Here is a 27,522-nt window from a genome sequence, read left to right as displayed (position 1 = left end):
TCCTTTAGTTGTTGTTTCTTTGCATCAATTTGACCATCTCTCTAGCTTAATCTGACAGATTTTTATGGAGATTTTTTTATTATGCTAATTCGATTTTCACGGTGGCACAGACATCAACCTGAGGTGGTTAAGATTCACGTACACACAATAAAAGTGTTACAACTGCTTTGAACAATGAAATATGTACTTACCTGTACTTACAGCGGATGTGACTCTCGACCCATGCACTGCACACCCCAGAATTAAAACATCTTGGTGCACCCATCCCGTTAGCGGGATCATTTTCGTCAACATCCGCTGAATTGCAGAGCGCCAAATAAAAATAAAAATAATAAAAATATTACATTTTCATGAAATCACAAGGGCAATATACCAAAACACAGCTTAGCTTGTTGTTAATCCACCTGGCATGTCAGATTTCAAAAAAGCTTTACAGCGAAAGCAAACCAAACGTTTATGTAAAGACATCTCTCAGCAGACAAAACATTACAAACAGCTAGCAGCAAAGTGGATTGGTCACGAAAGTCAGAAAAGCAATAAAATGAATCGCTTACCTTTGTTGATCTTCGGATGTTTGCACTCAGATTATTTTTATATCCAAAAACCTCCATTTGGTTGGCGCGTTGTTTAGTAATCCACAGGCTCGTGCAAGTCACACCCCTCGACCCTCTCAGACTCAGCCCTCAGCTTCGCCGATAGCTCCGATAACATCCATGGCTCCTTACGGTAAACAGGGGGAGTTGACTCAGGTCTGGCTCCTGACTCTGCCACACTCTCCCTGTGTCCCCCCCCAAGAAATGTTTGGGGCTGCCTCTCGGGCTTCCAGCCGCTCTGCCGTGCTAGCTCCTCATAATGCCGCCTCTCTGCGTTCGCTGCCTTTGGGGTGGCAATATTCCCCTGGCTCTGCCCAGGGTCCTTTCCCGTCAAGGATCTCCTCCCAAGTCCATTTCTCCAAATAGTGCAGCCTCTCCCACTGCTGCTGCTGCTGCTGCTGCTGCCTCTGTTGCTTCTCCTGCTGCTGCCTTTGCTGCTGCTGCTGCTGTTACTCCTGCTGCACCTGTCGCTTCTCCTGCTGCTGCTGTTGCCTCTGTTTACCACCCCGCTTGGTCCTTGGTTGGTGGGTGATTCTGTAACGGTTTTCTTCCGGTGAAAGAGAGGCGGACCAAAATGCAGCGTGGTTAGTTTTGTGCATCTTTAATAAAGATGAAAATACAACAATCTACAAAACAAGAAACGTGAAAAAACCGAAACATTCCTATCTGTTGCCACAAACACAAAGACAGGAACAATCATCCACAAGAGACCTAAAGAATATGGCTGCCCAAATATGAATATGGCTGCCCCAATCAGAGACAACGATAAACACTTGCCTCTGATTGAGAACCACTCTAGGCAACCATAGACTTACCTAGAGTACTACTCTAACCACAATCCCATAACCACAAACAACCCACATAAATCCCCATGTCACACCCTGGCCTAACCAAAATAATAACAAAAACACAGAATACTAAGGCCAGGGCGTGACAGTACTCTAATACCCCACAACTCTCTGTGTTTTTATTAGTACTCTAATATCCCCAAGCTCTGTGGTTTTATTAGTACTCTAATAACCCCAAACTCTGTGGTTTTATTAGTACTCTAATAACCCCAAACTCTGTGGTTTTATTAGTACTCTAATAACCCCAAACTCTGTGTTTTTTTTAGTACTCTAAAAAACACAAACTCTATGTGGTTTTATTTAACCATGGGGAAAATAACTGATGGGTAGAGTGCAAGGCGGATTATCTTCCATTTTTTGAGTATTTATATAGCTTTAGTAATTATCAACTGTGAAGATATATATATCTATATATACTCAATATTGTAAAGTTAGTAAATATCCCTTGTTACAAAGATGTATAGACAGACTAATGTATTCAGTTTTGTCAAACTCATTTGTCATATTGGTGTTTTTTCATGTTCATATCATACAGTCATAGTTATTTTAAAAACAAATCATAGAATCACTTTATATCACACACTGATTGAACTAGCATGCTAGAAATGTCTGTGATGAAAAGACGGTCAAAATAGATGTTACACTGAACAGCTAACTTCAGGCTTTACAGGGTCAATATATTGAGTCAAAATTCTGGCAATCCAACTCTCATGCTTGGTCATTGTAAATATTCTCAAAGTTTTACGTGATGGATGATTACCAAACTTGTCAAAACAACTACAAACAAGCCAATAGAAGGTCGTTGTTTTTCTCAATCAGAGTCATCAGTAGATCTACATCCAGATACCAAATAAGATCTTGTATTTTTCACAAATCAACATTTAATATTTTAAAACAAAATGATTGTTTAATTTCATACACAAAAATCTATTGAAATAATGAACAAATAATATATTAATACAAATAATGGAACACAACGTAGATGCCTGGTTAGATGACAGCAAAGGATCATACAAATTAATCCACAATTCTGGATATTACTTAATCAAAAATATTAACATAGCTTGATACCATGATAAACTATTGACAGACAGGGAATATGATCAATTATGTTTTTCTATGTTGCTGTGATGGACAAAATTGTGATTGGTTTTGCATCATTGTTCCAGGGTGAGAAAAGTGGCAGGACATCATCCTGATAACTTGGTCCATCAATAAATGAGTAAATGAGTGAACCGTCATCTGCATTAAAGAAAGTCACCTTCTTTTCCTGATAATCCAGATAGATACCAACTTTATCTGGAATACCTTTCTCAAGAACGTGTTCTTCATCCTCCATGGCTTTAAGTCTTTGCCCATTGGATAGTCTGATTACCCAGAAGCCACCTGTTGGTCTGAAAACCAGCGGCCCCTTCCTGTTAGCCGTTGCCTTGGCAACGCCAAGCACCCAGTCATCCTTCTTCACATATACCTCCCAGTAACTCTTCCATGCACGGCCCATTTTGCCCAACACAAAAGGCTCTTCATCAAAACAGTTCTCAATGTCAATGTTTCTCTGTGGTGATTCATCTATCCACTGTAGTGATTTCCCATGTATCTTCATCTTAGGGTGAGCAGTGTCCACATCCAGACTAACATCCACTGTGGAGAATAGGAAAACATATTAAATGACAAAATAATCTCCATTGATTATAAAATTAGGCATGTAGGGCAAATTAAGTATTTTAATTTTATTAAGTATTTTAATTGATTTGAAAAACGGATTCTGTTGACAGAGCCCATTACCTTCATGTGAGCGTGCTTGATTTATATCTGGAGAAAGAAAAAAGATTTTTAAGCATAACAGTGACAAATTCATTGTCTCACATTTCACATGAATATTATTTTGTATTATATTGTATGTACAAGAGACACATTACCGAACTCTGCAGTGTTCTTCCTGGATCTGGCTGATGCATCTACAATTGCAATGTTAAACCAGAATAAGGTATGGAACACAAAGTTAATAACTGTGAAAGATACTGTGTAATTACAAAATATATACTGACTTAATACAGATGCGCTTGGGTAAGAGTGTGCACTAGGGTAAGTTGGTGCAACATTGGTGCTTACACAGAATATACACAGCACCAACTGTATTGATGTAATATACTTCACACCTTTCTTAGGAGATGGTTTGAACTGAGTTCCTGTCTGTAAAGGATTTTCTTGCTCTGCAGTCGAGTCAGAACCTTCATATCACCAAAACAATAGAATTCTCCTTAAATAATTTTAAATATACAATCTTCATCTGAAATATTTTGACAGACACTGTAACTGCACATGCTTCCCATTAATTGCATGATTATGTTGTTTAATGTGCAAAACATGCTAGGTTCATACATCAAACACTAAAATAGAATCTACCGACTCATGATTGTCTTATTTTAAATGATCCACTAAATGATCCACTAAAAGTATTTATATTAACAGACTAAAAGCTTACTCTTATCCTTTGTTGAATCCCTGATGATTGGCACTGTATCAAGTAATATGGTGTTGAAAAATACATTTTATTATTTTGAAAGACAAATATCCATCATAATCTTTTCATGCAGAGAAGAGAAGAAAACAAACTTACTCTGGTCTTCGGTTTTTGAGCCACAACATCCTGTAAAAGAAAGAAAGAGTTGTCTTATTTTGATCCAGTGGTATATGTACTATAGTTGTAATGAATATAGTAGTCAGGGGTAAATTCATGCATTTAGGGTAATGATTTAGGTTTGTATCCAAGCAGCTTTACCCATGGTGGTGGTGGCTAATTGGTAACAGCTAACAATTAAATAGTCCTAAGTAGTCACAGAATAATTCTGTTTTTTCCAATTCTCAGCCACAGCGCCTATAAAGATATTGTCAGCCTCATTTCACGTCCACTAAACCTGATTCACATTGCTAACAATAAGCAAGAGACACATTTAAAAGAAGCATGATGCCATAAACTTTTATATTGTTACCACAAAAAAAGAAGTGAAAAAAATGCTTACCTTGACATTTTACTAAGTAGACTGTATCAGAGAGAGAGAGAGATTTCCAGTTCTTATGGTGATTATTTTTCAGATAGTTACGTTGTGTATAAATGTCTGTCCTGTTTTGTTGTATATCACCACTTATAGTCTCAAATGGGATTTATACCAAGTACCCATTTACCAAATTGCCAATGCTAAATGCTGTGGTCATATGAGATCAGAAAAAAATGGATAAGGAGACAACATACTGCAGCTCCTCTGGTTAATGTGTAAGCAGTCCGTTGTCAACTTCCAGCAAGAATCACATGGGAGGAAACTGGGAGGGTTTTATCAAGACAACACATTGTATCCTATTGGCTTCCTCAGTACTTTATAGGAAAGCTTCCCCCCATGGCCCTTTTAGTTACTGCAAGTTTTATGTATACTCAGTGTGTGCTGTATCATAACACCTATTCATGTGTTGTAGATCTTAGAAAAAAGTGCTATCTAGAACTTAAAAGGGTTCTACATGGAACCAAAAAGTGTTCTACCTGGAACCAAAAAGGGTTATCATATGGGGATAGCTTAAGAACCCTTTTGGAGCCTTTTTTCTAAGACTGTGTTGTGCCTCTTGGCATTGAGGTAGTAACACACTCTTAGACAGATTTACCAATTGGTTATGCCTGTAAGGAATGTCGCAACTGAAAGTATAAAGGATTTGGCTATTGATGATGAGGCTATTGATTGGAAGGATGTCTGGCAGAATTACCACCTAAGGTGGTAATTGCGGTCTGTAATTATAGTGGTGTAACAACAAATGCTTGTTAACATGCTTGTTACAAATGTGCAAGTTTCCAATTAATTCACCAATGTTGTCACGCCCTGGTCGAAGTATTTTGTGTTTATCTTCATTTATTTGGTCAGGCCAGGGTGTGGCATGGGTTTTTGTATGTGGTGTGTATGTATTGGGATTGTAGCTAGTGGGGTGTTCTAGTTAAGTCTATGGCTGTCTGAAGTGGTTCTCAATCAGAGGCAGGTGTTTATCGTTGTCTCTGATTGGGAACCATATTTAGGCAGCCATATTCTTTGAGTTTCTCGTGGGTGATTGTCCTTAGTGTCCTTGTTCCTGTGTTAGTTTACACAAGTATAGGCTGTTTCGGTTTTCGTTACGTTCTTTGTTTTGTAGTGTTTGTAATTGATTCGTGTTTTATGTTTGTTTATTAAACATGGATCGCAATCTACACGCTGCATTTTGGTCCGACTCTCCTTCACCACAAGAGAACCATTACAAATGTATTATTTTGGTTTTCCTCAGTTGCATCCGATATAGACATAGATTGTCTTTTTTCCCATTTATAGCATTAAAAGTCAGAATGTAAATTGACAAAATATGAAGTATTTTAAATACTCATGGTCTCATGGTCCCTTTCTGTGTTTTGTTTCATTTCTTGTTAGCATTGTCCCATCCTGGAGTGTGGGTTCTACCAAATTGACTTCAGATTCTGAAGATTATCCACGTTTCTCCAATTGTCAACTTTCAAACTGTTTTACACCCTGGACTGGGTTGCTCAGCATCGTTACGTTTCTCCAAACGTCAACTTTCAAACTGTGTTTTACACCCTGGACTGAGTTGCTCAGCATCGTTACGTTTCTCCAAACGTCAACTTTCAAACTGTGTTTTACACCCTGGACTGGGTTGCTCAGCATCGTTACGTTTCTCCAAACGTCAACTTTCAAACTGTGTTTTACACCCTGGACTGGGTTGCTCAGCATCGTTACGTTTCTCCAAACGTCAACTTTCGAACTTGCTAAAACCTAAAACATGAAATTTAGGCATTCGTTACCAATGGTTAAGGTAAAGGTTTGGGATAGGGTTCTGAAAGTTTAAAGTAAGTGTTAAAACAAAATAAAGAAACACTGCCACTGGCATTGAGCACAAAACCATCCAATCCGGAGTCATGGGACAACGCCCACAGACCCACATCCACAACTCTAGCAAATCCAAAACCTTACTTGATGGTAGAGTGACCATTGGGTCTTGGTCACCTCCCTGACCAAGGCTCTTCTCAGCCACTGTGTTCTTGGGTATTGTCAATGCTGCAGAACTTTTTTGTTACCCTTCCCCAGATCTGTGCCTCGACCAAATCTGTCTCAGAGCTCTAAGGACAATGCCTTCGACCTCATGGTTGGTTTTTGCACTGTTAACTGTGGGACCTTATAAAGAAATGTGTGTGCCGTTCCAAGTCATGCCCAATCAATTGAATTTGCCACAGGTGGACTCCAATCAAATTGTTTCAACTTTTCAAGGATGATCAATGGAAACAGGATGCACCTGAGCTCAATTTCGAGTCTCATTGAAAAGGGTCTGAATACATCTGTACTGTAAATAAGACATTTCTGTTTTTTAGTTTTCAAACATTTCTAAAAGCCTGCTGTCGTTATTTGGTATTGTAGGTAGAGTGCTGAGGATATATATTTTTTTTCATCCATTTTAGAATAAGGCTGTAACGTAACAAAATGTGGAAAAAGTTAAGGGTTCTGAATTCTTTCTGAAAGCAATGTACAGTACATGCATCTTCAGTGTCCAGTGGGATTTCTGCACTAGGTACTGGAACTGTAGTTATCTCCAGAGGCTGAACCTCCAATATGCCCTCCTATAGTGAAGATATTATTACATTGTTATATTATTACTATTCAGTTTAATATGAATGCTCCATAGCCAAACAGGGCACCAGTGAGAATCCTTAGCTCCATAGCCAAACAGGGCACCAAGGAGAATCCTTTGCTCCATAGCCGAACAGGGCGCCAGTGAGAATCCTTAGCTCCATAGCCAAACAGGGCACCAAGGAGAATCCTTTGCTCCATAGCCGAACAGGGCGCCAGTGAGAATCCTTAGCTCCATAGCCGAACAGGGCACCAGTGAGAATCCTTAGCTCCATAGCCGAACAGGGCACCAGGGAGAATCCTTAGCTCCATAGCCGAACAGGGCACCAGGGAGAATCCTTTGCTCCATAGCCAAACAGGGCACCAGGGAGAATCCTTTGCTCCATAGCCAAACAGGGCACCAGGGAGAATCCTTTGCTCCATAGCCAAACAGGGCACCAGGGAGAATCCTTCGCTCCATAGCCAACCAGGGCACCAGGGAGAATCCTTAGCTCCATAGCCGAACAGGGCACCAGGGAGAATCCTTCTCATCCTGAACGTTTACATCCAAACAGACAGAAACATAAAAACACACACTAACACTGTGTTGGGATGTTCTGAATTAGAGGATACTATGCAGATGATGCACTTCTTTTATTGGGATGATAGTATTATAGTGTGGTACTTTGTGACAACTGATGATTTAAAAATAACTTTAAAAAAGAAATGAACATATTTCTCAAGATTTCATTTTTGACTGTCTTTAAAAAAACACATTTATGAATGTGTTATTCAATGCATTTTTATGGGCTATAGTAGTGATGGCCATATTCTATATTTTATCAAATAATTGTTTTATATATGTTTTTATAACTAAAGGGGTCCTAAAATTCTAAATGAAATAGCTAAAAGATCCAAGGTATGATCATCTTAAAAAAATTAAATATGTCAGCTTATAACAATTCAATATGTCGGCTTGTTGAAAACCTGCTCCAGAGCGCTTAGGACCTTAGTTTGGGGCCAAGGTTCACCTTCCAACAAGACAACGACCCTAATCACAAAGCCAAGACAACGCAGGAGGGGCTTCGGGAAGTCTCTGAATGTCCTTGAGTGGCCCAAACAGAGCTTGGACTGGATTGAACATGTCTGGAGAGACCTGAAAATAGCTGTACTGCAATGCACCCCATCCAACCTGACAGAGCTTGAGAGGATCTGCAGAGAAGAATGGGAAAAACTCCCCAAATACAGGTGTGCCATATTAGATAATATTAACATGTTATACGATATATATACATTTTTAAATGACAAGAATATGGGCATTTGACATTAAAAAAATCGATGTCATCGGTTTAAAACACATATAACTCCTGTTTAATAGTACAATAATATCCATAATATTCAAACAATTCCCGACTCCAAATCTAATATATTATTTTCACTAACTCACCTTCAGAAAGCTCCAGTAGGATGGATTCACGGATGATCTTTTTATCTGTTTGGCCTTTTCGGTTTGTAGATGCGCTAAAGCGGTGCGAACAGAGTGGTTAAGTATCTGTTTCACTAGACTCGTTCGCGGTCGTGTCCCTAACTAGAGATAGTACCCATATCCTGTATGCAACACCCTGTATATTTGGTTTAGATTACAAAGGTAGTGATTTCAAACAACAGGAGGGGATGTCGAGACATTTCTTCTGCATGTATTGCCTTTTGATTTCCTACATCCTCAGGGTTAGCAGCTTGGGGGGTGTCCGATGTAAATGTATAGACCGGGGTGGCGGGACCTGGCTCTGATTAGAAATAACATTGTTTTAAACCCTAGGGGGCTATCTCGCCATACTGTATTCTTTCTGGGGTGTTTGACTTTTTAGACCCCACATCCTCTGGGTGTCTGACTTTTTAGCCCCCACATCCTCTGGGTGTCTGACTTTTTAGCCCCCACATCCTCTGGGTGTCTGACTTTTTAGCCCCCACATCCTCTGGGTGTCTGACTTTTTAGCCCCCACATCCTCTGGGTGTCTGACTTTTTAGCCCCCACATCCTCTGGGTGTCCGACTTTTTAGCCCCCACATCCTCTGAGAGCTTCCCGTTCATTTAGGGGTGAGATACAATTTTACCATTTTATTTAATTCAAAATATTAAGTACATACAGTTTAAAGCATGTCATAATTAAACCTTTTTACTATTCCTTTCTTACAGATATAGGGCCTGGTTAGCCCTGACCTGCATCCGTTTCCAATTCACCATCGCCATGACCTTCTTGCACGCTTCATCAAAGCGTTTTCCCTCCATGGGTAGATAATCCGAGGCCAGCGCCGTAATTGTTCACGAATTTGGAAAAGACGGTCCATCTTTTTCATAAGGATTATGGATATGGGATAATCACGCCATTTAAAGCTAAACACTGTCAAGACATCCCTGCATGCCTTGGAAGATACATGACAACGGACAGACTTTGTCACATCTCCACTATATCTGTCATGTTACTGTGGTCTTTTTAAAAGTCAATAATTAATCATTAATTAATAAGCTGGGTAGAAAATGAATCAGTTTAAGTCATAAATAAAGGCCTTTCAAAAAGAGGCTGTCATGATTGACTGTGGCACATATTTAACACGCTACCGAAGACTACTGTTGTACATTGAATATCCACTAGCAGATTTTTTTAGCATCTCCACTATATCTGTCATGTTACTGTGGTCTTTTTAAAAGTCAATAAACATGTGTGTAAAGTGTACACTTTTGTTTCACTGTAGATTTGTTTAAGCTCACCTAGAAACACCTGATTTATCCCCCAGCATTAATTAATAAGCTGGGTAGAAAATGTATCTGTTTAAGTCATAAGTAAAGGCCTTTCATAAACGACTGTGGCACATTTTTAACACGTATTGCTTGTTACAGAAGACTACTGTTGTACATTGAATATCCATTCATCCCTGTTACACCTTTAGGTGTATGCTCTCTATGTCTGTACATAGTGTGAAATGCGGTTTCCCTAAAGTTATTACACCCTAAACCTGAATCTGAAATTACCTTTAGGATCTTTCTTACCCCCTATTACTTTGGGGTTCTAATCTCCCTCCTTCAACCCCCTGTGTGTCAGGCCGAGAAACATTATTTAGATGGTTGTTTTATTGTTGTTGAAAGCTTGAAATGTACACAATGCCAAGGGACCTTGTTTCTAACACACACACACACACACACTCACACACACACACACACAAACACACACACACACACACACAATTCCCCTCCCAGTCAATCCTGCTTCATAGACAACAACCCTAAGGGCAATAAAATAGGGTGTGTGGGGCCATTCTCTTTCCAATGTTCAAACACAGACCCCACCCCAGTTCAACCAGGTCCCTACACATCAATCATCATGACAACTTCAAAGGAATAGATACAATATATGCATAAATTAGCACCCCCCCTAAGGCGTGAGAACAGGAACAGGATGTCCTGACCGGATGCCCAAATATGGGCACTCCCTAGAGCACGTGATCACTTCCCGGAATTATATACATAATTTCACACTCCCTCTAAGGCGTGAGAACAGGAACAGGATGTCCTGACCGGATGCCCAAATATGGGCATGCACACGTCATCCTGACATAGGGTCATAAATCATACGTTTGACGTGTGCCGTCTACTTTATTCTCTCTGACAGGCAATACTGTATTAGTCACGTAGAAAAGGTGATCTTGTACAATGTTGCACGGGGAAGAAATGGCATACAACACCATGCTACGTTTTTACAGTAGCCAACTGCTTTACAATACCCATATTTCTGATTATTTGTCCTAAGTATGTATTGTATAAGGATAATGAAACTGTAAGACTGACACATTTCTCAACATCCTCATAACCTGCCTTTGGATACAAATTGTTATTTTTAATTGTGCGTGTCAAGTTTTAGTCAAATACTGTTTGGAAAATTATATTTACCATCTACTATTTGTTCTATTCAGCACTTCAAAAATAACAGCTTTGAAATGTGTATCTTGTATTCTTTGCTATTAGATGTAATGGTAGTTCAAATGACTACATGGTGAGCCTGTCATTATCTGATGTTTTGGTGACTAAACTAAATGTTCTCATTTTATTTCGTGGAAAACAGATTTTTCCTGAATGACTCAGTGTTGAAAGATGTGTGAAACCGCAATGAATGCGGAAATTAAGGTTCTGAACATAAGATAACGGGCATTACAAGTGTTATCATTTTAGAGTTTTGTACTTTAGAGTTTAAAAAATGTACCACATACTTGTGAAAATACCACGACTCCTAACAGCTAGACAGAGAGAGAGTGAGAGAGAGAGAGAGAGAGCTCAATAACCTTTGATTCTTGTGGTGAAACTTGATTCAGTGTTAAGGCCCCTGTCATGTTGCTGAACAGGTGGGACTGCATTTTTGTGGGGCATCAGAAGCTGATGAAGATCTAATCACCCAACCGTTCTATCTCTTATCCTGGTAGCCGGATCTGTTTGTGCTTACAACATTTACTGTGATGTGATCCAGCAGTTGGTTAAGAACCAGGCAATATCCAACCTATGGCATACACTAGTTTATTAGTAACCAAAAGGTTGGTGTATTGAATACCTGAGCTGACAAGATAAAAATCTGTTGTTCTGCCACTGAACAAGGCAGTAACTCACTGTTCCTTTGCCGTCATTGTAAATAAGAATTTGTTCTTAGCTGATTTTGCGTGTGTGTGTGCGTGCGTGCGTGCATGTGTGTGTGTGTGTGTGTGTGTGTGTGTGTGTGTGTGTGTGTTTGTTCCAGTGCCAAACCTCACTAACGCCATAGTCACACTGCTTTGTGAGTATGACCCTAATGTGTTATCTTTATTTTACAAGTAGTCATGCTGAGAACAAGGTCTCTTTATACAGATGAGATTACAAATCTGTGATTACAAGTATACCCAAATCAAATACAATATGTAATGTAAATACTGATAGCCATGTTACTTGACACTCTGAGCTTGCCTACAACCAACAACAAGGAAGAATGCAGCTACTATTCACACATCCTACGCATTAGGAGCATGTTTGGGACACTTATTGTCAGTCAGGTTATTCAATTCATATTGACAATCCACTCAACCTTGTCTGATATTGAAAAAGTTGTTTTATGATACAGTGTTTTGATGTCACAGTGGTCATCATATGTTGCTGCATTCAGTCCTGTATGTAAGATACATGTAGAACCAACCTATGGCTTTACTAGGGCTGGAGCTGAAATGACATGCTATTCCCTACTTAGTGCACTACTTTGATAGGGCTCTTGTCAAAAGCAGTGCACTGTACAGTAATTTGGGACAAAGCCTATAGGTGATCCGTGATTGTTTCTCAATGTGATGAGCATGAGGGCTTTCCTCTTAGATACTGTTACGTTCCAAGAAAACCAAAAATTGTCGCTCAAAAAGAAGGGGGAAGTAACAAAGAGTCACCGGTAACAACCAAAATGAAACAGCTGGGGTTTTAGTAGGGGTTCTGAAAGACACTCATGGGAGTCCACTGAAAGTTGACTAGCAAAAACAGCATTTTGTCACGGAGGGATAAGAAATTGTTTTTGAGGTATTGGCTGAGCTGTCTGAGGCTAACGGTGTTGCTTCCATGATGCTGGTTGGCTGAACCTGTGCTCAAACGAGTGACTCCCTGAACACATTGACACGTGTCACCGACAAAGCAGTGTTAACAGCAGTGTCACAAAAACCCTTGCACAGCAAAGGAAACAACAACTTCTAGGTCTCAGAGCAGGTGATTTCACCGCTAGCACACTGCTAATTAGCTAGCCAATTCACATAAACACACATATGAAAATCAAATCAAATCAAATGTTATTTGTCACATGCGCCGAATACAACAGGACCTTACAGTGAAATGCTACGTGCCCATAACCAAACATTCAAAAAATACAGATAAGAATAAGAGATAAAAGTAACAAGTAGTTTTAGAACAGCATTGAAATAACAACACCCAAACTATATACAGGGGGGTACCATTACAGAGTCAATGTGTGGGGGCACTGGTAGTTTGAGGTAGTATGTACATGTAGGTAGAGTTATTAAAGTGACTGACAACAGAGGGGGAGGGGTCACTGGTGATTCCTGCTTTAATTCTTGCTTGTAACCAGGAATCAGGAGGAAATGCCAAATTGAGGGCAAGGGAGAGCTTTGTATGCATCTCTGTGTGTGGAGTATAGGTGGTCCAGAGTTCTCTTTCCTCTGTTTTCACATTTAACAAGCTGATAGAAATTTGGTCAAACGGAAATAAGTGTCTCTGCATTAAAGTCCCCGGCTACTAAGAGTGCCGCCTCTAGGTGAGCTTCTTCTTGTTTTCTTATGGCAGAATAAAGCTCATTCAATGCTGTCTTAGTGCCAGCTTCTGACTGTGGTGGTTTGTAAACAGCTACAAAGAATACAGATGAAAACTCTCCTGGTAGGTAGTGTAGTCTACAGCTTATCATGAGAAACTCTAACTCAGGCGAGCAATAGCTCGAGACTTCCTTAGATATCGTGCACCAGCTGTTGTTTACAAAAATAAATAGATGGCGCCCCTTGTCTTACCAGGTGCCGCTGTTCTATCCTGCCGGGACATCGTATAACCAGTCAGCTGTATGTTGATGTTGTTGTCGTTCAGCCACGGCTACGTGAATCATAAGATGTTACAGTATTTAATGTGCCGTTGGTAGTTTAATCTTCCGCGTAACTCATTGATTTTATTGTCCAAAGATTGCACGTTTGCTAGCAGAATGGAGGGAAGTGTGGGTTTATTCAATCACCGACGAATTATCAGAAGGCAGCCCGACCTTCAGCCTCTCTTTTTCCGCCTCCTCTTCACTTAGATCACAGGGATCGGGGGCCTGTTCATGAGGAAGCAGTGTATTCTTCGCATTGTGCTCGTCAGAGCCATGAAACGAAAAAAAGGATTCTGCTAGTCCATGCTTGTCATGAATACGATGGGAGACAGAGTGCTGGTTTAAAGTGCAGGGCACAGCAGGTGTTTAATTGTAAAGGACCACAGGAGGAGGCAGGTAACTGGGTCCAGGGGCAGGCAGATGGTCATACACAAGGGCTCCAAAAAGGTAACAGTACAGGCAGGGAAAAGACTAATAACATAGTCTGGGAGATCAGGAAAGAGGTTGATGACAGGAAATCCAATAGGCAAAAGTACAGGCAGGGAATAGGCAAAAAGGCATCGTTAGTGAGGATGGCCAAAAACCTACGATACACGGGAGGACTAATACAGGACAAAACAGAGCTCCGAATAGAAATGTGTATCAAAACAAACAATACCTCACTATGATGGGGTTCAAATAACTGACCTAAATAGTGTGTGTTAATGACATACAGGTGTGTGAACAGGTTATCAGAATTCAGGTGATTGGGATCTGGAGAGTTAGCTGCTTCTAGACAAGGGGATCTATGTGTTTGAGAGTATGAGAGAATGAGCAGACAGTTACAGTGGTGAGTAATCGCAGTCCTGATGTCTAGAAGTTATTCAGGGGATCTATGTGTTTGAGAGTATGAGAGAATGAGCAGACAGTTACAGTGGTGAGTAATCGCAGTCCTGATGTCTAGAAGTTCTTTTTGGTCAAAAGAGACGGTAGAGGCAACATTATGTACAAAATAAGTAAAACAATTAATTACAAACAACTCAAATCAACAAACAAAAAACACAATCGTCTGGGGGCACGTAACACGTTTGCCATCTTACAGTGTTCCAGAGACCTACGAGCTACAGCCCATGAAAGCAGCATCTCATTTGGGAGTCAGTATTTGTTAAACGTCATGGTTCCTACACTGTACGTCATAGCATCCCGGATGTAACACATACTGACTAACGAGGTGATACCAATACCAATCGGTGCACCCTACGTGCTAACGTGCTATAAGTGCTAAAGGTCGAACCTCAAAACATAAAATGATCCTGAGGAGTTGTTTTATGAGAGACAAAGAGACAAAATCAGAGGCTTTGTTTTACCCATGTGTCGTCAAAGTTTAGGTTCTCAGTATCAGGACCCAGAGAAGAGAGTTTCAAACATCCAAATGATTCCAGAGAACGCCTACTGGAGCATACATGTGGAAAACAAAGTATTGAAAATAGTTGACTGGACTGAAATTGAGAAGCTGGGAGTGTTCGAGGACTATGAGGGGGGAGATAGTATTTTGGATGCCACATCCACTCCTTCACTGGAACATTTACCAAGAAACTCTATCCATTCTTCGGCCCTTTGTTAGGTTGTAAAAATGAACTCAAAACGCACCTGTCTGACAAGCTAAATCCTCCTCAAGCTGCAAAGTGAACATGTAAAAGATTGTAGTTAACAGGCAAGGCCATAGCATTGTTTGTTCAGTTCTTGGTTACTACTGCCTGTAGATTTATTATGTATTTGTACCTTAAAATTTAAGGTACAATTAGTACCTTAAATAGTAATAGTAATTAGTACTCTAAAACCACACAACTCTCTGTGGTTTAATTAGTACTCTAAAACCACACAACTCTGTGGTTTAATTAGTACTCTAAAACCACACAACTCTGTGGTTTAATTAGTACTCTAAAACCACACAAATCTATGTGGTTTTAATAGTACTCTAATACCCCCAAAACTCTCTGTGGTTTAATTAGTACTCTAATACCCCCAAACTCTCTGTGGTTGTATTTGACCATGGGAAAAACAGCTGATGCACAGAGTGCAATGCAGATTATTTTCCATCGTTTAAGCATTTTTTTTTAGCTTTAGCAATTATGAACTTTTTGAAGATTGAGTTACCTTAATCTTTTACTTCTTCACTGATCTGAGCGATTTGAGATGGAACGTTTTCCCCTTGATGTAGATGTAACTGACAACTTATTGATGTAACTGTAAAAATCTACAAATATCTCTGTTTTGATCCTGTATATACTCATTACTGTAAAGTGAGAAAATATCATTGATGTAATGATGTATAGACTAACATATTTTGTTTTGTCATACTCATTTGTCATATTAATGTTTTGTCATATTCATAGTGTATAGTCATATTTATGTATTTTTTAAAATCATAGAATGACTTTATATCCCAGACTGATAGAACTAGAATGTCCCAGACTGATAGAACTAGAATGTCCCAGACTGATAGAACTAGAATGTCCCAGACTGATAGAACTAGAATGTCCCAGACTGATAGAACTAGAATGTCCCAGACTGATAGAACTAGAATGTCCCAGACTGATAGAACTAGAATGTCCCAGACTGATAGAACTAGAATGTCCCAGACTGATAGAACTAGAATGTCCCAGACTGTTTGAACTATCATGTTGGTAGAAATATCTGTAATGATAATATGATCCAACTAGATGTTACACTGGACAACTAACTACAGGCTTCACTGGGTCAATATATTGTGCCAAGTATCTGGCTAACTAGCTTGCATTGTTGGTCATTGTAAAGATAATCAAGGTTTTATGTGATGGATGATTATAAAACTTGTCAAAACAACTACAGTAGATGGCAGTTGTTTCTTTCAATCCTAGTCATCAATACATTGACAACCAGATACCAAATAAGAACTTGTATTTTTCACAAATCAACATGTTTTAAAACAAAAATGCATGTTTAATGTCACACACAATACCCTACTGAAATAATGAATGTCTAATATATTAATAAAGAATAGGGAACACAACATTGATGCCTGGTTAGATGACAGCAAAGGATGAGAATTAATCCACAATTCTGTACATCACTTAATCGAAAATGATTCACATAGCTTTATACCACAATAAGCTATTGACATACAGGGTATGTGATGAATTATGTTTTTCTATGTTGCTGTGATGGGCAAAATTGTGATTGGTTTTGCATCGTTGTTCCAGGGTGAGAAAAGTGGGCGGACATCATCCTGATAACTTGGTCCATTGATAAATGAGTAGATGAGCGAACCTTCTTCTGCATTAAAGAAAGTCACCTTCTTTTCCTGATAATCTAGATAGATACCAACTTTATCTGGAATACCTTTGTCAAGAACGTGTTCTTCATCCTCCATGGCTTTAAGTCTTTGCCCATTGGATAGTCTGATTACCCAGAATCCATTAGTTGGACTGAAAGCCAACGGCCCCTTCCTGTCAGCCGTTTCCTTGGCAACGCCAAGCACCCAGTCATCCTTCTCCTTCACATTCACCTCCCAGTAAGTCTTCAAAGGACTGCCCATTTTGCCCAACACAAAAGGCTCTTCATCAAAACAGTTTTCAACTTCAATTTTTCTCTGTGGTGATTCATTAGTCCACTGTAGTGAGTTCCCATGTATCTTCAGCTTAGGGTGAGCAGTGTCCACATCCAGACTAACATCCACTGTGGAGAATGGGAAGACCAAATATTTATTTACTCATCATTTTCATTGTAATTTAATCTTCAGTGATTTAAAGCTTAGTTATATAGGACAGAGAAAGTATTTTATTTTATTAGGTATTTTAATTGAGTTGAAAAACAGATTCTGTTGTCACAGCCCATTACCTTCATGTGAGCGTGCTTGATTTATATCTGGAAAAAAATACATTTAAAAAAGAATAGCAATGACAAATTCAATGTCTCACATATCAGATGAATATTATCTGAAATTATATTGTATTTTAAAAGAGACGCGTTACCGAACTTTGCAGTCTCCTTGATGGATCTTGCTGATGCATCTACAATTGCAATGATAAACCAGAATGAGGTATGGAACACAAAGCTAATAACTGGGAAAGATAATGTGTAACTAACAAAAATATACTGACTGTCACGTTCGTTATAAGGATCGGACCAAGGCGCAGTGTGGGTTGCGTACATTCTTATTTATTTAAAGAATGAACACTGAACAAACTAACAAAATAACAAAACGAACCGTGAAGCTATACAAACGAGTGTTGACAGGCAACTACACAGACAAGATCCCACAAACACCAAAGGGAATGGCTACCTAAATATGATGGGAACCATATCAGGCCACCATAGACATACAAATCACCTAGACCTACAAAACCCTAGACATACCAAAAACCCTAGACAATACAAAACCTAGCGTACCCACCCTAGTCACGCCCTGAGCTAACCAAAATATAAAGAAAACAGAGATATCTCAGCTCAAGGCGTGACACTGACTTAATATTGTGTAAGTCGGTGCAAAGTTGGTGCTTACCCAGAAGTTATACAGCATCCTCTGTATTAATGTACATTATTTCTCACCTTTCTTAGGAGATGGTTTGAACTGAGTTCCTGTCTGTAAAGGGTTTTCTTGCTCTGCAGTTGAGTCAGAACCTTCATATCACCAAAACAACAGAATCATGTAAATTAACACATATTTTGCCAGACCCTATAACTGCACATGCTCCAAAACCCACCGCCCACCCCCCCCACCCCCCCACCCCCCCACCCCACACAAACATTTCCTCCACTATTTATAACATCAAACTAACTTACTCTGTTCTTCTGGTTTTGAGCCACAACATCCTGTAAAAGAAAGAAAGAGTTGTGGCTTATTTTGATCCAGTGGTATATGTACTATAGTTGTAATGAATATAGTAGTCAGGGGTAAATTCATGCATTTAGGGTAATGATTTAGGTTTGTATATGCAAGCAACTTTACCATGGTGATGGTGGCTATTGCCATGAAGATGGTGGCTAAATGGTAACAGCTAACAGTCAAATATTCCCCAATACATCACATCATGTATTTAGGGCTAATGATTGAGGGCTGGATTCAATCCATATCGCAGAAGTGTTGCAGATCCACGTTATAGCTCGATTTAATTTTAAAGACAATGTTCAAGAATTTGTGGAGACTGCATTCACGGTAAATGCTGCATACTGTATGTCGGCTCAATCGGAAAATTGCTTTTACATTTCACAATACAGATTGAATCCAGCTCTTAAGTATCTATATCTGACACAGCTTTACCCATGGTGATGGTGGCTAAATGGTAATAGCTAACAGTCAAATAGTCCCAGAACAACGCTGTGTCTTGTCCTTCTCCAATACTCAACCACGGCACCTATAAAGAAACGATCAGCCTTATTTCACGTCTGCTAGACCTGATTCACAATGTTAACAAAAACCAAGAGACAAGTGTAAAGGAAACATGGCGCCACAAAAACGATGGAAAATGTCTTGAGTACAGAGGAAGGCAAACTTTATCTCTCCTTAATATTTTAATTAGAAAAAGTAACTTGCAATGCCTCTGGTCAGTCTCAAACACAGAATTGTTATTGTGTTACCACCAAAAGAAGTGGGTGATCTTGAATGGTTTTGTGATACGCTCAACTCTGTGGTATTAAGCATATTATAACTAACACCTCAAATAAATTTCACTTTATTTAAAGTGTCTGTGCACACTCCATAACGGCCTATGACATGGTTATGACACCCATAATTCCATTTAATATATTAGTGTGACACAGAGTTTGATAAATTCTATAGCGCCCCTATTATAACATCTGGTACGTAGACACTTATGTAGCATGTAATAACATATGAAATAAGTTGTCATGCAGACTGTGTAATATCAGTTGTTATTAAAAGGACATAAGCACATATGACAACAGGATGAACAGTTCTCTATAAAAAACATTATAACTAGTTTTATAACATCTAATGCCGTTAATCATAACTATTTAAAACTACTCATTACATTACATTACTTATGACAAATGTAATAATGTGTTATATAGCTGTTATAAAGGCTTTATTAATATATGAATAAGGTCACCTATAGTAAACTGTTACCTTTGGGACTCATTGGAACAAGCACTAAAAGTAACCAATTGTGTACATTTATTTGAAGTAAGTACCTGAAAGTACCCACTGATACCTTATAATGTCCTAGCAAATATGTAATTTATATACCCGTAAAATAAAGTACTACCGAAATCACTTCCTACTGTGCTAGTTCAATTCCAGAGACATTTCAAGAAAGGATTACATTCTAGAAGTGATTAGTTAGTTTTACAAAGGCAGTACTTCAGTTATCCTGTTGAAGGCTTGTCATTCATGGATATTTCAAGTTGTCTCATGTCAAAATGATTATTGTTTAACCCACTAGTATAAAAGATAAAAGATACAGTAATAAAACAAGAACGCTGAATGATTAGTCAGCAAGGGGAAGGGGAGAGAGAGAGAGAGAGAGAGAGAGAGAGAGAGAGAGAGAGAGAGAGAGAGAGAGAGAGAGAGAGAGAGAGAGAATCAAGGAAGATTCATTTCAGGACACTATGGTGATTATTTTTCAGACACTTACCTTGTGTATATATGAATGGCCTGTTTTGTTGTATATGTACCACCTATAGTCTCAAATATTATTCATTCCAACTTCCCATTTCCAAATTGCTAATGCTAAAGGCTATTGAGTAGCCATAATTTTGAAAACAGAAATATTTGATAATGAGACAGCATGCCCCAGCTCCTTTGGTTAATGTGTAACCAGTCAGTTGAACCTTCCAGCAAGAATCACGTAGAGAAACAGGGAGGGTCCAGGTTTCATCAAGACTTCTGTATCTTATTGGCTCCCTCATTACAGTACTTTATAGGAAAGCTGCCCCTCCCCCTGGCCAGTTTAGTTACTGCAAGCCAAATATGTACTCTATGCCAGTGATCCGCAAACTTTTTTGTCCCACGACCCCATTTTGATATTTGAAAATTATCGCCTAAAACAATTCAAATTAACCCCCAAAATTTTTTGTTTTTTAAATGCCATTCATACTTTTTTTATTTGGTGCTGTGGCAGTCAATTGAAAAACATTCTAAAAGTATTTCTTATTTCAGATTTTCTCAGCTCACCCTCACATATTTTTAATGTGGGGCTATGACAGTGAATTGCAAATTAGACTGACATGATCAGTGGCAATTTTAGCATGTAAATATTGGTGTGGCATTTTTTTACTTTTGATTTATGCATGCCAGAAAGGCCACTACACAACACAACAATAAACAAAACATGAATTGCAATATAACGGTGACAAACCGTGCTCACAAACTGGTAGGGCATAAAGCTGTCCCAACAGCAGAGTCCCAACAGCAGTCCCAACACCTTACCACTGCTACACCTGGCTGTCAGCAGAGCCTTGTCTGGCAGCGAAACAGTTAATTCAGCCTCATTTACTGCCTTTAAAAAAAGCATAGCTGATATGGCTGACTTGCTAAACAGATGTGGTGTCTTCTTGCAATTGAGATGTACAAACTATTGCATAAGGGGACAATGAGCGGATAAGAGGCAATCCATAACATTGATTAAGACATTAATGAGCGAGCTAGGACTGACGTAGTCAATATAACTATTTGTTCAGCACTTTTGAAATGTACTGCGACAGAATTGAGAACATGGGCTGTTCTTACAGTGTTCTCCCTGACAACCAAGTCATAAGTGTGGTCTATAAGCAGACAATGAAAGCTCTTACAATATTTGATGGTAACATTTCTCTAAAACAGGCTATAGGCTGAATGTGCACCACCAAGTCAGAACAGTAGGCTATGTTATGAGGGGAAAATGGAGCAAATTATTATGGTGAAGCACATGGGCTACTAACAGCTTACTACACAACATACATTGTTTGCAAACTGATATGTTACCTGTATTAAAATAACATGCAAAACAGGCCCCCCAAAAATAGGTGGTGGATCACCTGTCGTGGCTTCTGCCCCACCTGCCCTGAACAAAGGGTCCCCCCTGGACATGATGTGTCTCACCAGCACTAATGAGATGGTTGTGCTTTATGCATGTCGTGTTGGAGCTTCTCAAAGTCAGGGGGGGGGGGGGGGGGGGGTTGTCCACAGTGCGCAACTCATCTCTGCTGTCACATCCAACCTGGATCGATATTTGGTTTTAAAGCAGATGAGAGCATTGAGTCAAGCATCACACAGATATGGCCTGGCGGAGGGTACCATGAGTTTTATAGTGCTTTCACGACAACAGGGAACTCAGACAAATACGAGATCAAATCATGATGTCAGTAATCTTCAAGTCGGAAAGACAGAGCATTAATATATTAACAGAAAATATGGACACAACGTTGATACCTGGTTAGATGACAGCAAATGAACATAGAAAGTAATCCAAAATTCTGGATATTACTTAATAAAAAATGTTTTGCATAGCTTTAAACCATGACAAGCTATTGACAGGGAATGCGATCATTTATGTTTTCCTATGTTGCTGTGATGGGCAAAATTGTGATTGGTTTTGCATCATTGTTCCAGGGTGAGAAAAGTGGCAGGACATCATCCTGATAACTTGGTCCATTGATAAATGAGTAGATGAGTGAATCTTCATCTGCATTAAAGAAAGTCACCTTCCTTTCCTGATAATCTAGATAGATACCAACTTTATCTGGAATACCTTTGTCAAGAACGTGTTCTTCATCCTCCATGGCTTTAAGTCTTTGCCCATTGGATAGTCTGATTACCCAGAATCCATTAGTTGGACTGAAAGCCAACGGCCCCTTCCTGTTAGCCATTGCCTTGGCAACGCCAAGCACCCAGTCTTCCTTCTCCTTCACATTCACCTCCCAGTAAGTCTTCAAAGGACTGCCCATTTTGCCCAACACAAAAGGCTCTTCATCAAAACAGTTCTCAATGTCAATGTTTCTCTGTGGTGATTCATCTATCCACTGTAGTGAGTTCCCATGTATCTTCAGCTTAGGGTGAGCTGTGTCCACATCCAGAGTAACATCCACTGCGGAGAATAGGAAAACAATATATTTTATTCACTTATTATTTTCATTGTAATTTAACCTTCAGTGAATTAAGTATTAGTATTATATTTTATTTAAGTAAGTATTTTAATTTAGTTGAAAAAACGATTCTGTTGGCAGAGCCCATTACCTTCATGTGAGCGTGCTTGATTTATATCTGGAGAAATATATATATATATTTTAATATATACTCTACATTAATATACACTCTACATGAGTATCACATTTCATATTAATATTTTCTGAAATTATATTGTATTTAAAAGAGATGCATTAATGAACTCATGTAGAATATTCCTCACCTTTTTCTGGAGATAGTTTGAGCTGAGTTTCTGACTGTGAAGGGTTTTCTTTGTCTGGAGTTGAGTCATAACATTCATATCAACAAAATAATAGAATTCTCCTTAAGTAATTTAAATAAACATTCTTCCTCTGAAATGTTTTGTCAGATCCTATGCTTTCCATCAATGCCATGTTTTTGTTGTTTATTAGTTAACAAATGTTAGGTTAAAACTTCAAACACCAACATATTAAATCCTTATGAGTCAGAGATCATGTATTTAAATATACCAACTCATGACTATCTATCTTTTGTAAAAATTTCCACTAAAAATATTTGAATGAAGAGATTAATAGCTGACCCTTCGTTGTTGAATCCACCGTGCTCTGTACTGTATAAAGTAATGTAGTGTTGAATAATACATGTTCTTCTTTTGAAAGACAAATATCCATATTTTTATGGCAAAGACAAGAAAACTAACTTACTCTCTCCTTCTGTTTTTGATTCAAAACATCCTGTAAAAGAAGGAAACAGTTTTTGACCCAGTGGTATATGTACTATAGCTGTAATCAATATTGTAGTCAGGGGTAAATTCATGTATTTAGGGTAATGATTTAGGTTTGTATACTCGAGCAAGCTCTACCCATGGTGATGGTGGCTATTGCCATGGTGATGGTGGCTAAATGGTAACAGCTAACAGTCAAATATTCCCCAATATATCACATAATGCATTTAGGGGTAATGATTGAGGGCTGGATTCAATCCATATTGCAGAATTATTGCGGATCGGCGTTATGGCTTGATAGAAATTTAACTACAATGTTCCAGAATTTGCGGCGACTGCATTAACGGTAAATGCTGCATACCGTATGTCGGCTCAATCGGAAATTTGCTTTTAAATTTGAACGTATATCTTCCACGATACGGATTGAATCCAGCCCTTAAGTATATATATCCGGGCAGCTTTACCCATGGTGATGGTGGCTAAATTGTTTTCGTTAACAGTCAAATAGTCCCAGAACAACGCTGTGTCTTGTCCTTCTCCAATACTCAACCACGGCACCTATAAAGAAATGATCAGCCTTATTTCACGTCTGCTAGGCCTGATTCACAATGTTAACAAAAACCAACAGACAAGTGTAAAGGAATCATGATTTCACAAAAACTATGGAAAAGGTCTTGAGTTGGGAGGGAGGCAAAATTTATCTATTATTAATTGTTTAATTGGTGAAAGTAACTTGCAATGCCTCTGGTCAGTCTCAAACGCAGAATTGTTATTGTGATACCACCAAAAGAAGTGGGTGATCTTGAATGGTTTTGTGATATGCTCAACCCAGTACATTCATAACTGTTTTATAGCACCTCAAATTAATGTAACTTTATTTAAAGTGTCTGTGCACACTCCATAACAGCCTATGACATGGTTATGACACCCATAATTCCATTTAATATATATATATATATATATTTTAAACCTTTATTTAACTAGGCAAGTCATTTAAGAACAAATTCTTATTGTCAATGACGGCCTAGGAACAGTGGGTTAACTGCCTGTTCAGGGGCAGAATGAGGATTTGAACTTGCAACCTTCCGGTTACTAGTCCAATTAGTCCAACGCTCTAACCACTAGGCTACCCTGCCGCCCCTGTGACACAGAGTTTGATCATTTCTATAACGCCCCTATTATAACATCTGGTACGTAGACACTTATGTAGCATGTAATAACACATGAAATAAGTTGTCATGCAGACTGTGTAATATCAGTTGTTATTAAAAGGACATAAGCACATATGACAACAGGATGAACAGTTCTCTATAAAACACATTATAACTAGTTTTATAACATCTAATGCCGTTACTCATAACTATTTAAAACTACTCATTACATTACATTACTTATGACAAATGTAATAATGTGTTATATAGCTGTTATAAAGGCTTTATTAATATATGAATAAGGTCACCTATAGTAAACTGTTACCTTTGGGACTCAATGGAACAAGCAGTAAAAGGCATTTGGTATCAGGTAGTTATCAATTGGGTACAGTTATCTGAAGTAAGTACCAGAATGTACCCATTGATACCTTAAAATGTCCTAGCAAATGTGTCATTTAAATACTAAAAGAAGTACTACCCATATCACTTTCTACTGTGCTAGTTCAATTCCAGAGACATTTGAAGAAAGGATTACGTTCTAAACGTGGGTATTTCGTTTCAGAAAGGCAGTATAGTTATCCTGATGAATGTGTTCTGTTTCAGAGATATTTCAAGTTGTCTCGTATCAAAAGGATTATTGTTTAAAACATTAGTATAAAAGTTCTAAGACCCAGTAATAAAACGCTGAGTGAATCAAAGAAGATTGATTTCAAGACCATATGGTGATTACCTTTCAGACACTTACCTTGTGTACAAAACCTGTCCTGTTATGTTGTATATGTACCACTATAGTCTCAAATATTATTCATACCAAGTACCCATTTACCAACTTACTAATGCCAAATGCTAGCGAGTGGCCATAATTACGAGAACAGAAAGATTTGATAATGAGACAGCATGCCCCAGCTCATTTGGTTAATGTGTAACCAGTCAGTTGAACCTTCCAGCAAGAATCACGTAGGGAAACAGAGAGGGTCCAGGTTTTATCAAGACAGCATTATCTTATTTACTTTGTCAGTACAGTACTTTATAGGAAAGCTGCCTCTCTCTCACGGCCAGTTTAGTTACTGGAAGCATTATATATACCAGGGGTTCCCAAACTTTTTTGGCCCACGACCCCATTATGATATCTGAAAAGGATTGCGACCCCAACCATGTAAAAAACATGCTATTAACAGCCTTTGTTTACTTTATATTTTGGGGCTATGGCAGTCAATTTAAAAACATTCTAACAGTGTTTCTGAATGTCTTCTCAACTCACCATCACATATTTTTAATGTGGGGCTGTGACAAATCAGTCTGACATGATGTATCTCACCAGCACTAATGAGATGGCTTCATGCATGTCGCGCTGGAGCTTCTCAAAATCAGGGGATATGGTCGATAGTGCGCACCTCATCTCTGCTGTCACATCCAACCTAGATCGTTATTTGGTTTTAATGCAGATGAGAACACTGAATCTAGCTTCACACAGATATGAGCTGCCGAAGGGTACAATGTATTTTATTGTCCTTCTAAGACAACATGGACCTCGAGGTCAAATCATGACGTCATTGACTTTCAAGTTGGATATTCATGCTCTAGAAAAAGGCCTGAGTTCTCGAGTTAGAATTCAGAGTTGAATGACCGTTCAATTTTTTTTTCGGAAGTTGAAGATTTCCGAGTTCCAGTTCCAAGTTCCCAATTGTTTTGTAGGCGACATTAAAGGTGAAAAGCAGACGGAACGGTATTCCATTTGAATCAGGAACCAAAACTCATTCGTAGTAACCCGTGAATGAATTCGGTGACATGAAAGCTCAATCAGCTGTTTGATTTCAACACCCATTATAGCTAGTTTTGTAACATCTTATGCCGTTACTCATAACTATTTGAAACTACTCATTACGGCTTACGGCAAACGTTATAATGTGTTATATAGCTGTTATAAAGGCTTTATGAATGTATGAATAAGGACACCTACATTAGACTGTTACCTTTGGGACTCATTGGAACAAGCACTAAAAGTTACCAATTGTGGACAATTATTTAAAGTAAGTACCATAAAGTAACCATAGATACCTTATAATGTCCTAGCAAATGTGTAATTTTATATACCGTAAAATAAAGTACTACCGAAATCACTTGCTACTATGCTAGTTCAATTCCAGAGACATTTGAGAGAATGCTAGCCCATGCTAACTGCTTGCTTGCTAACCCGGCCTGCTAACTGCTAGCTTTCCCTGGTCTACTAGTTGCTAGCTTGTTTAGCTCCGGCCTACTAACTGTTAGCTTGTTAGCCTGCTAACTGTCTGAATCGCCGTGTCCCTAGCCAGCCCAACCACTCACTGGACCCATATGTTCACTTGGCTACGCATGCCTCTCTCTAATATCAATATGCCTTGTCCATTACTGTCCTGGTTAGTGATTACTGTCTTATTTCACTGTAGAGCCTCTAGCCCTGCTCAATATGCCTTAACCAACCATGTTGTTTCACCTCCTACATATGCGATGACATCACCTGGCTTAAACATCTCTAGAGACTATATCTCTCTCTTCATTACTCAATGCCTAGGTTAACCTCCAATATACTCACATCCTACCTTACCTTTGTCAGTACACTATGCCTTGAATCTATGCTATTGTGCCCAGAAACCTGCTCCTTTTACTCTCTGTTCTGAACGTGCTAGACGGCCAGTTCGTATAGTCTTTAGCCGTACCCTTATCCTACTTCTCCTCTGTTCCTCTGGTGATGTGGAGGTTAATCCAGGTCCTGCAGTGCCTAGCTCCACTCCCACCCCCCAGGTGCTCTCATTTGTTGACTTCTGTAAACGTAAAAGCC

At 38.9% G+C, this 27,522-nt stretch overlaps 3 protein-coding genes across 14 annotated transcripts; all 3 read right to left on the bottom strand.

Moving 5' to 3' along the window:
- Positions 1-1,784: 1,784 nt before the first annotated feature.
- Positions 1,785-4,746, bottom strand: LOC109906365 (butyrophilin subfamily 1 member A1-like). 5 transcript variants are annotated; one of them, XM_020504045.2, is made up of 7 exons: positions 4,465-4,738; positions 4,062-4,091; positions 3,927-3,959; positions 3,601-3,672; positions 3,361-3,399; positions 3,227-3,253; positions 1,785-3,082 (listed from the first exon to the last, which is right to left on the bottom strand). In XM_020504045.2, coding segments are annotated over exons 2-7 (696 nt in total). In that variant the 5' UTR covers positions 4,063-4,091; positions 4,465-4,738; the 3' UTR covers positions 1,785-2,558. The 5 variants fall into 5 exon arrangements, 4 of the variants coding, with proteins under 4 accessions (XP_020359634.1, XP_031648893.1, XP_031648894.1 ...); XM_031793033.1 differs by lacking the exon at positions 4,465-4,738 and adding an exon at positions 4,224-4,380; XR_004203482.1 differs by lacking the exon at positions 3,927-3,959 and having other exon boundaries at positions 4,465-4,746.
- Positions 4,747-16,641: 11,895 nt separating this feature from the next.
- On the bottom strand, positions 16,642-21,833 carry LOC109906361 (butyrophilin subfamily 1 member A1-like). Of its 6 annotated transcripts, none has more exons than XR_004203481.1 (7): positions 20,320-21,833; positions 18,675-19,080; positions 18,509-18,538; positions 18,275-18,346; positions 17,698-17,736; positions 17,564-17,590; positions 16,642-17,401 (listed from the first exon to the last, which is right to left on the bottom strand). XR_004203481.1 is itself a non-coding variant. In XM_020504036.2 (7 exons), exons 2-7 carry the CDS (start codon positions 18,696-18,698, stop codon positions 16,875-16,877), a joined length of 714 nt encoding a protein of 237 aa, XP_020359625.1. In that variant the 5' UTR covers positions 18,699-19,080; positions 20,320-20,568; the 3' UTR covers positions 16,642-16,874. The 6 variants fall into 6 exon arrangements, 5 of the variants coding, with proteins under 5 accessions (XP_020359625.1, XP_020359626.1, XP_020359627.1 ...); XM_020504036.2 differs by having other exon boundaries at positions 17,703-17,736; positions 20,320-20,568; XM_020504037.2 differs by having other exon boundaries at positions 18,987-19,080; positions 20,320-20,546.
- Positions 21,834-21,941: 108 nt separating this feature from the next.
- On the bottom strand, positions 21,942-25,639 carry LOC109906364 (butyrophilin subfamily 1 member A1-like). 3 transcript variants are annotated; one of them, XM_020504043.2, is made up of 7 exons: positions 25,450-25,638; positions 24,018-24,111; positions 23,534-23,563; positions 23,410-23,439; positions 23,071-23,124; positions 22,899-22,925; positions 21,942-22,749 (listed from the first exon to the last, which is right to left on the bottom strand). In XM_020504043.2, exons 2-7 carry the CDS (start codon positions 24,019-24,021, stop codon positions 22,223-22,225), a joined length of 672 nt encoding a protein of 223 aa, XP_020359632.1. In that variant the 5' UTR covers positions 24,022-24,111; positions 25,450-25,638; the 3' UTR covers positions 21,942-22,222. The 3 variants fall into 3 exon arrangements, with proteins under 3 accessions (XP_020359632.1, XP_020359631.1, XP_020359633.1); XM_020504042.2 differs by having other exon boundaries at positions 23,410-23,563; positions 25,450-25,639; XM_020504044.2 differs by lacking the exon at positions 23,410-23,439 and having other exon boundaries at positions 25,450-25,637.
- Between the last annotated feature and the right edge of the window lie 1,883 nt (positions 25,640-27,522).

Source organism: Oncorhynchus kisutch, linkage group LG16, assembly GCF_002021735.2.
Source record: "Oncorhynchus kisutch isolate 150728-3 linkage group LG16, Okis_V2, whole genome shotgun sequence".
Lineage (NCBI taxonomy): Eukaryota > Metazoa > Chordata > Actinopteri > Salmoniformes > Salmonidae > Oncorhynchus > Oncorhynchus kisutch.
Note: the sequence above shows the minus strand (reverse complement) of the source record. Positions and strands in the feature narration are given on the sequence as shown.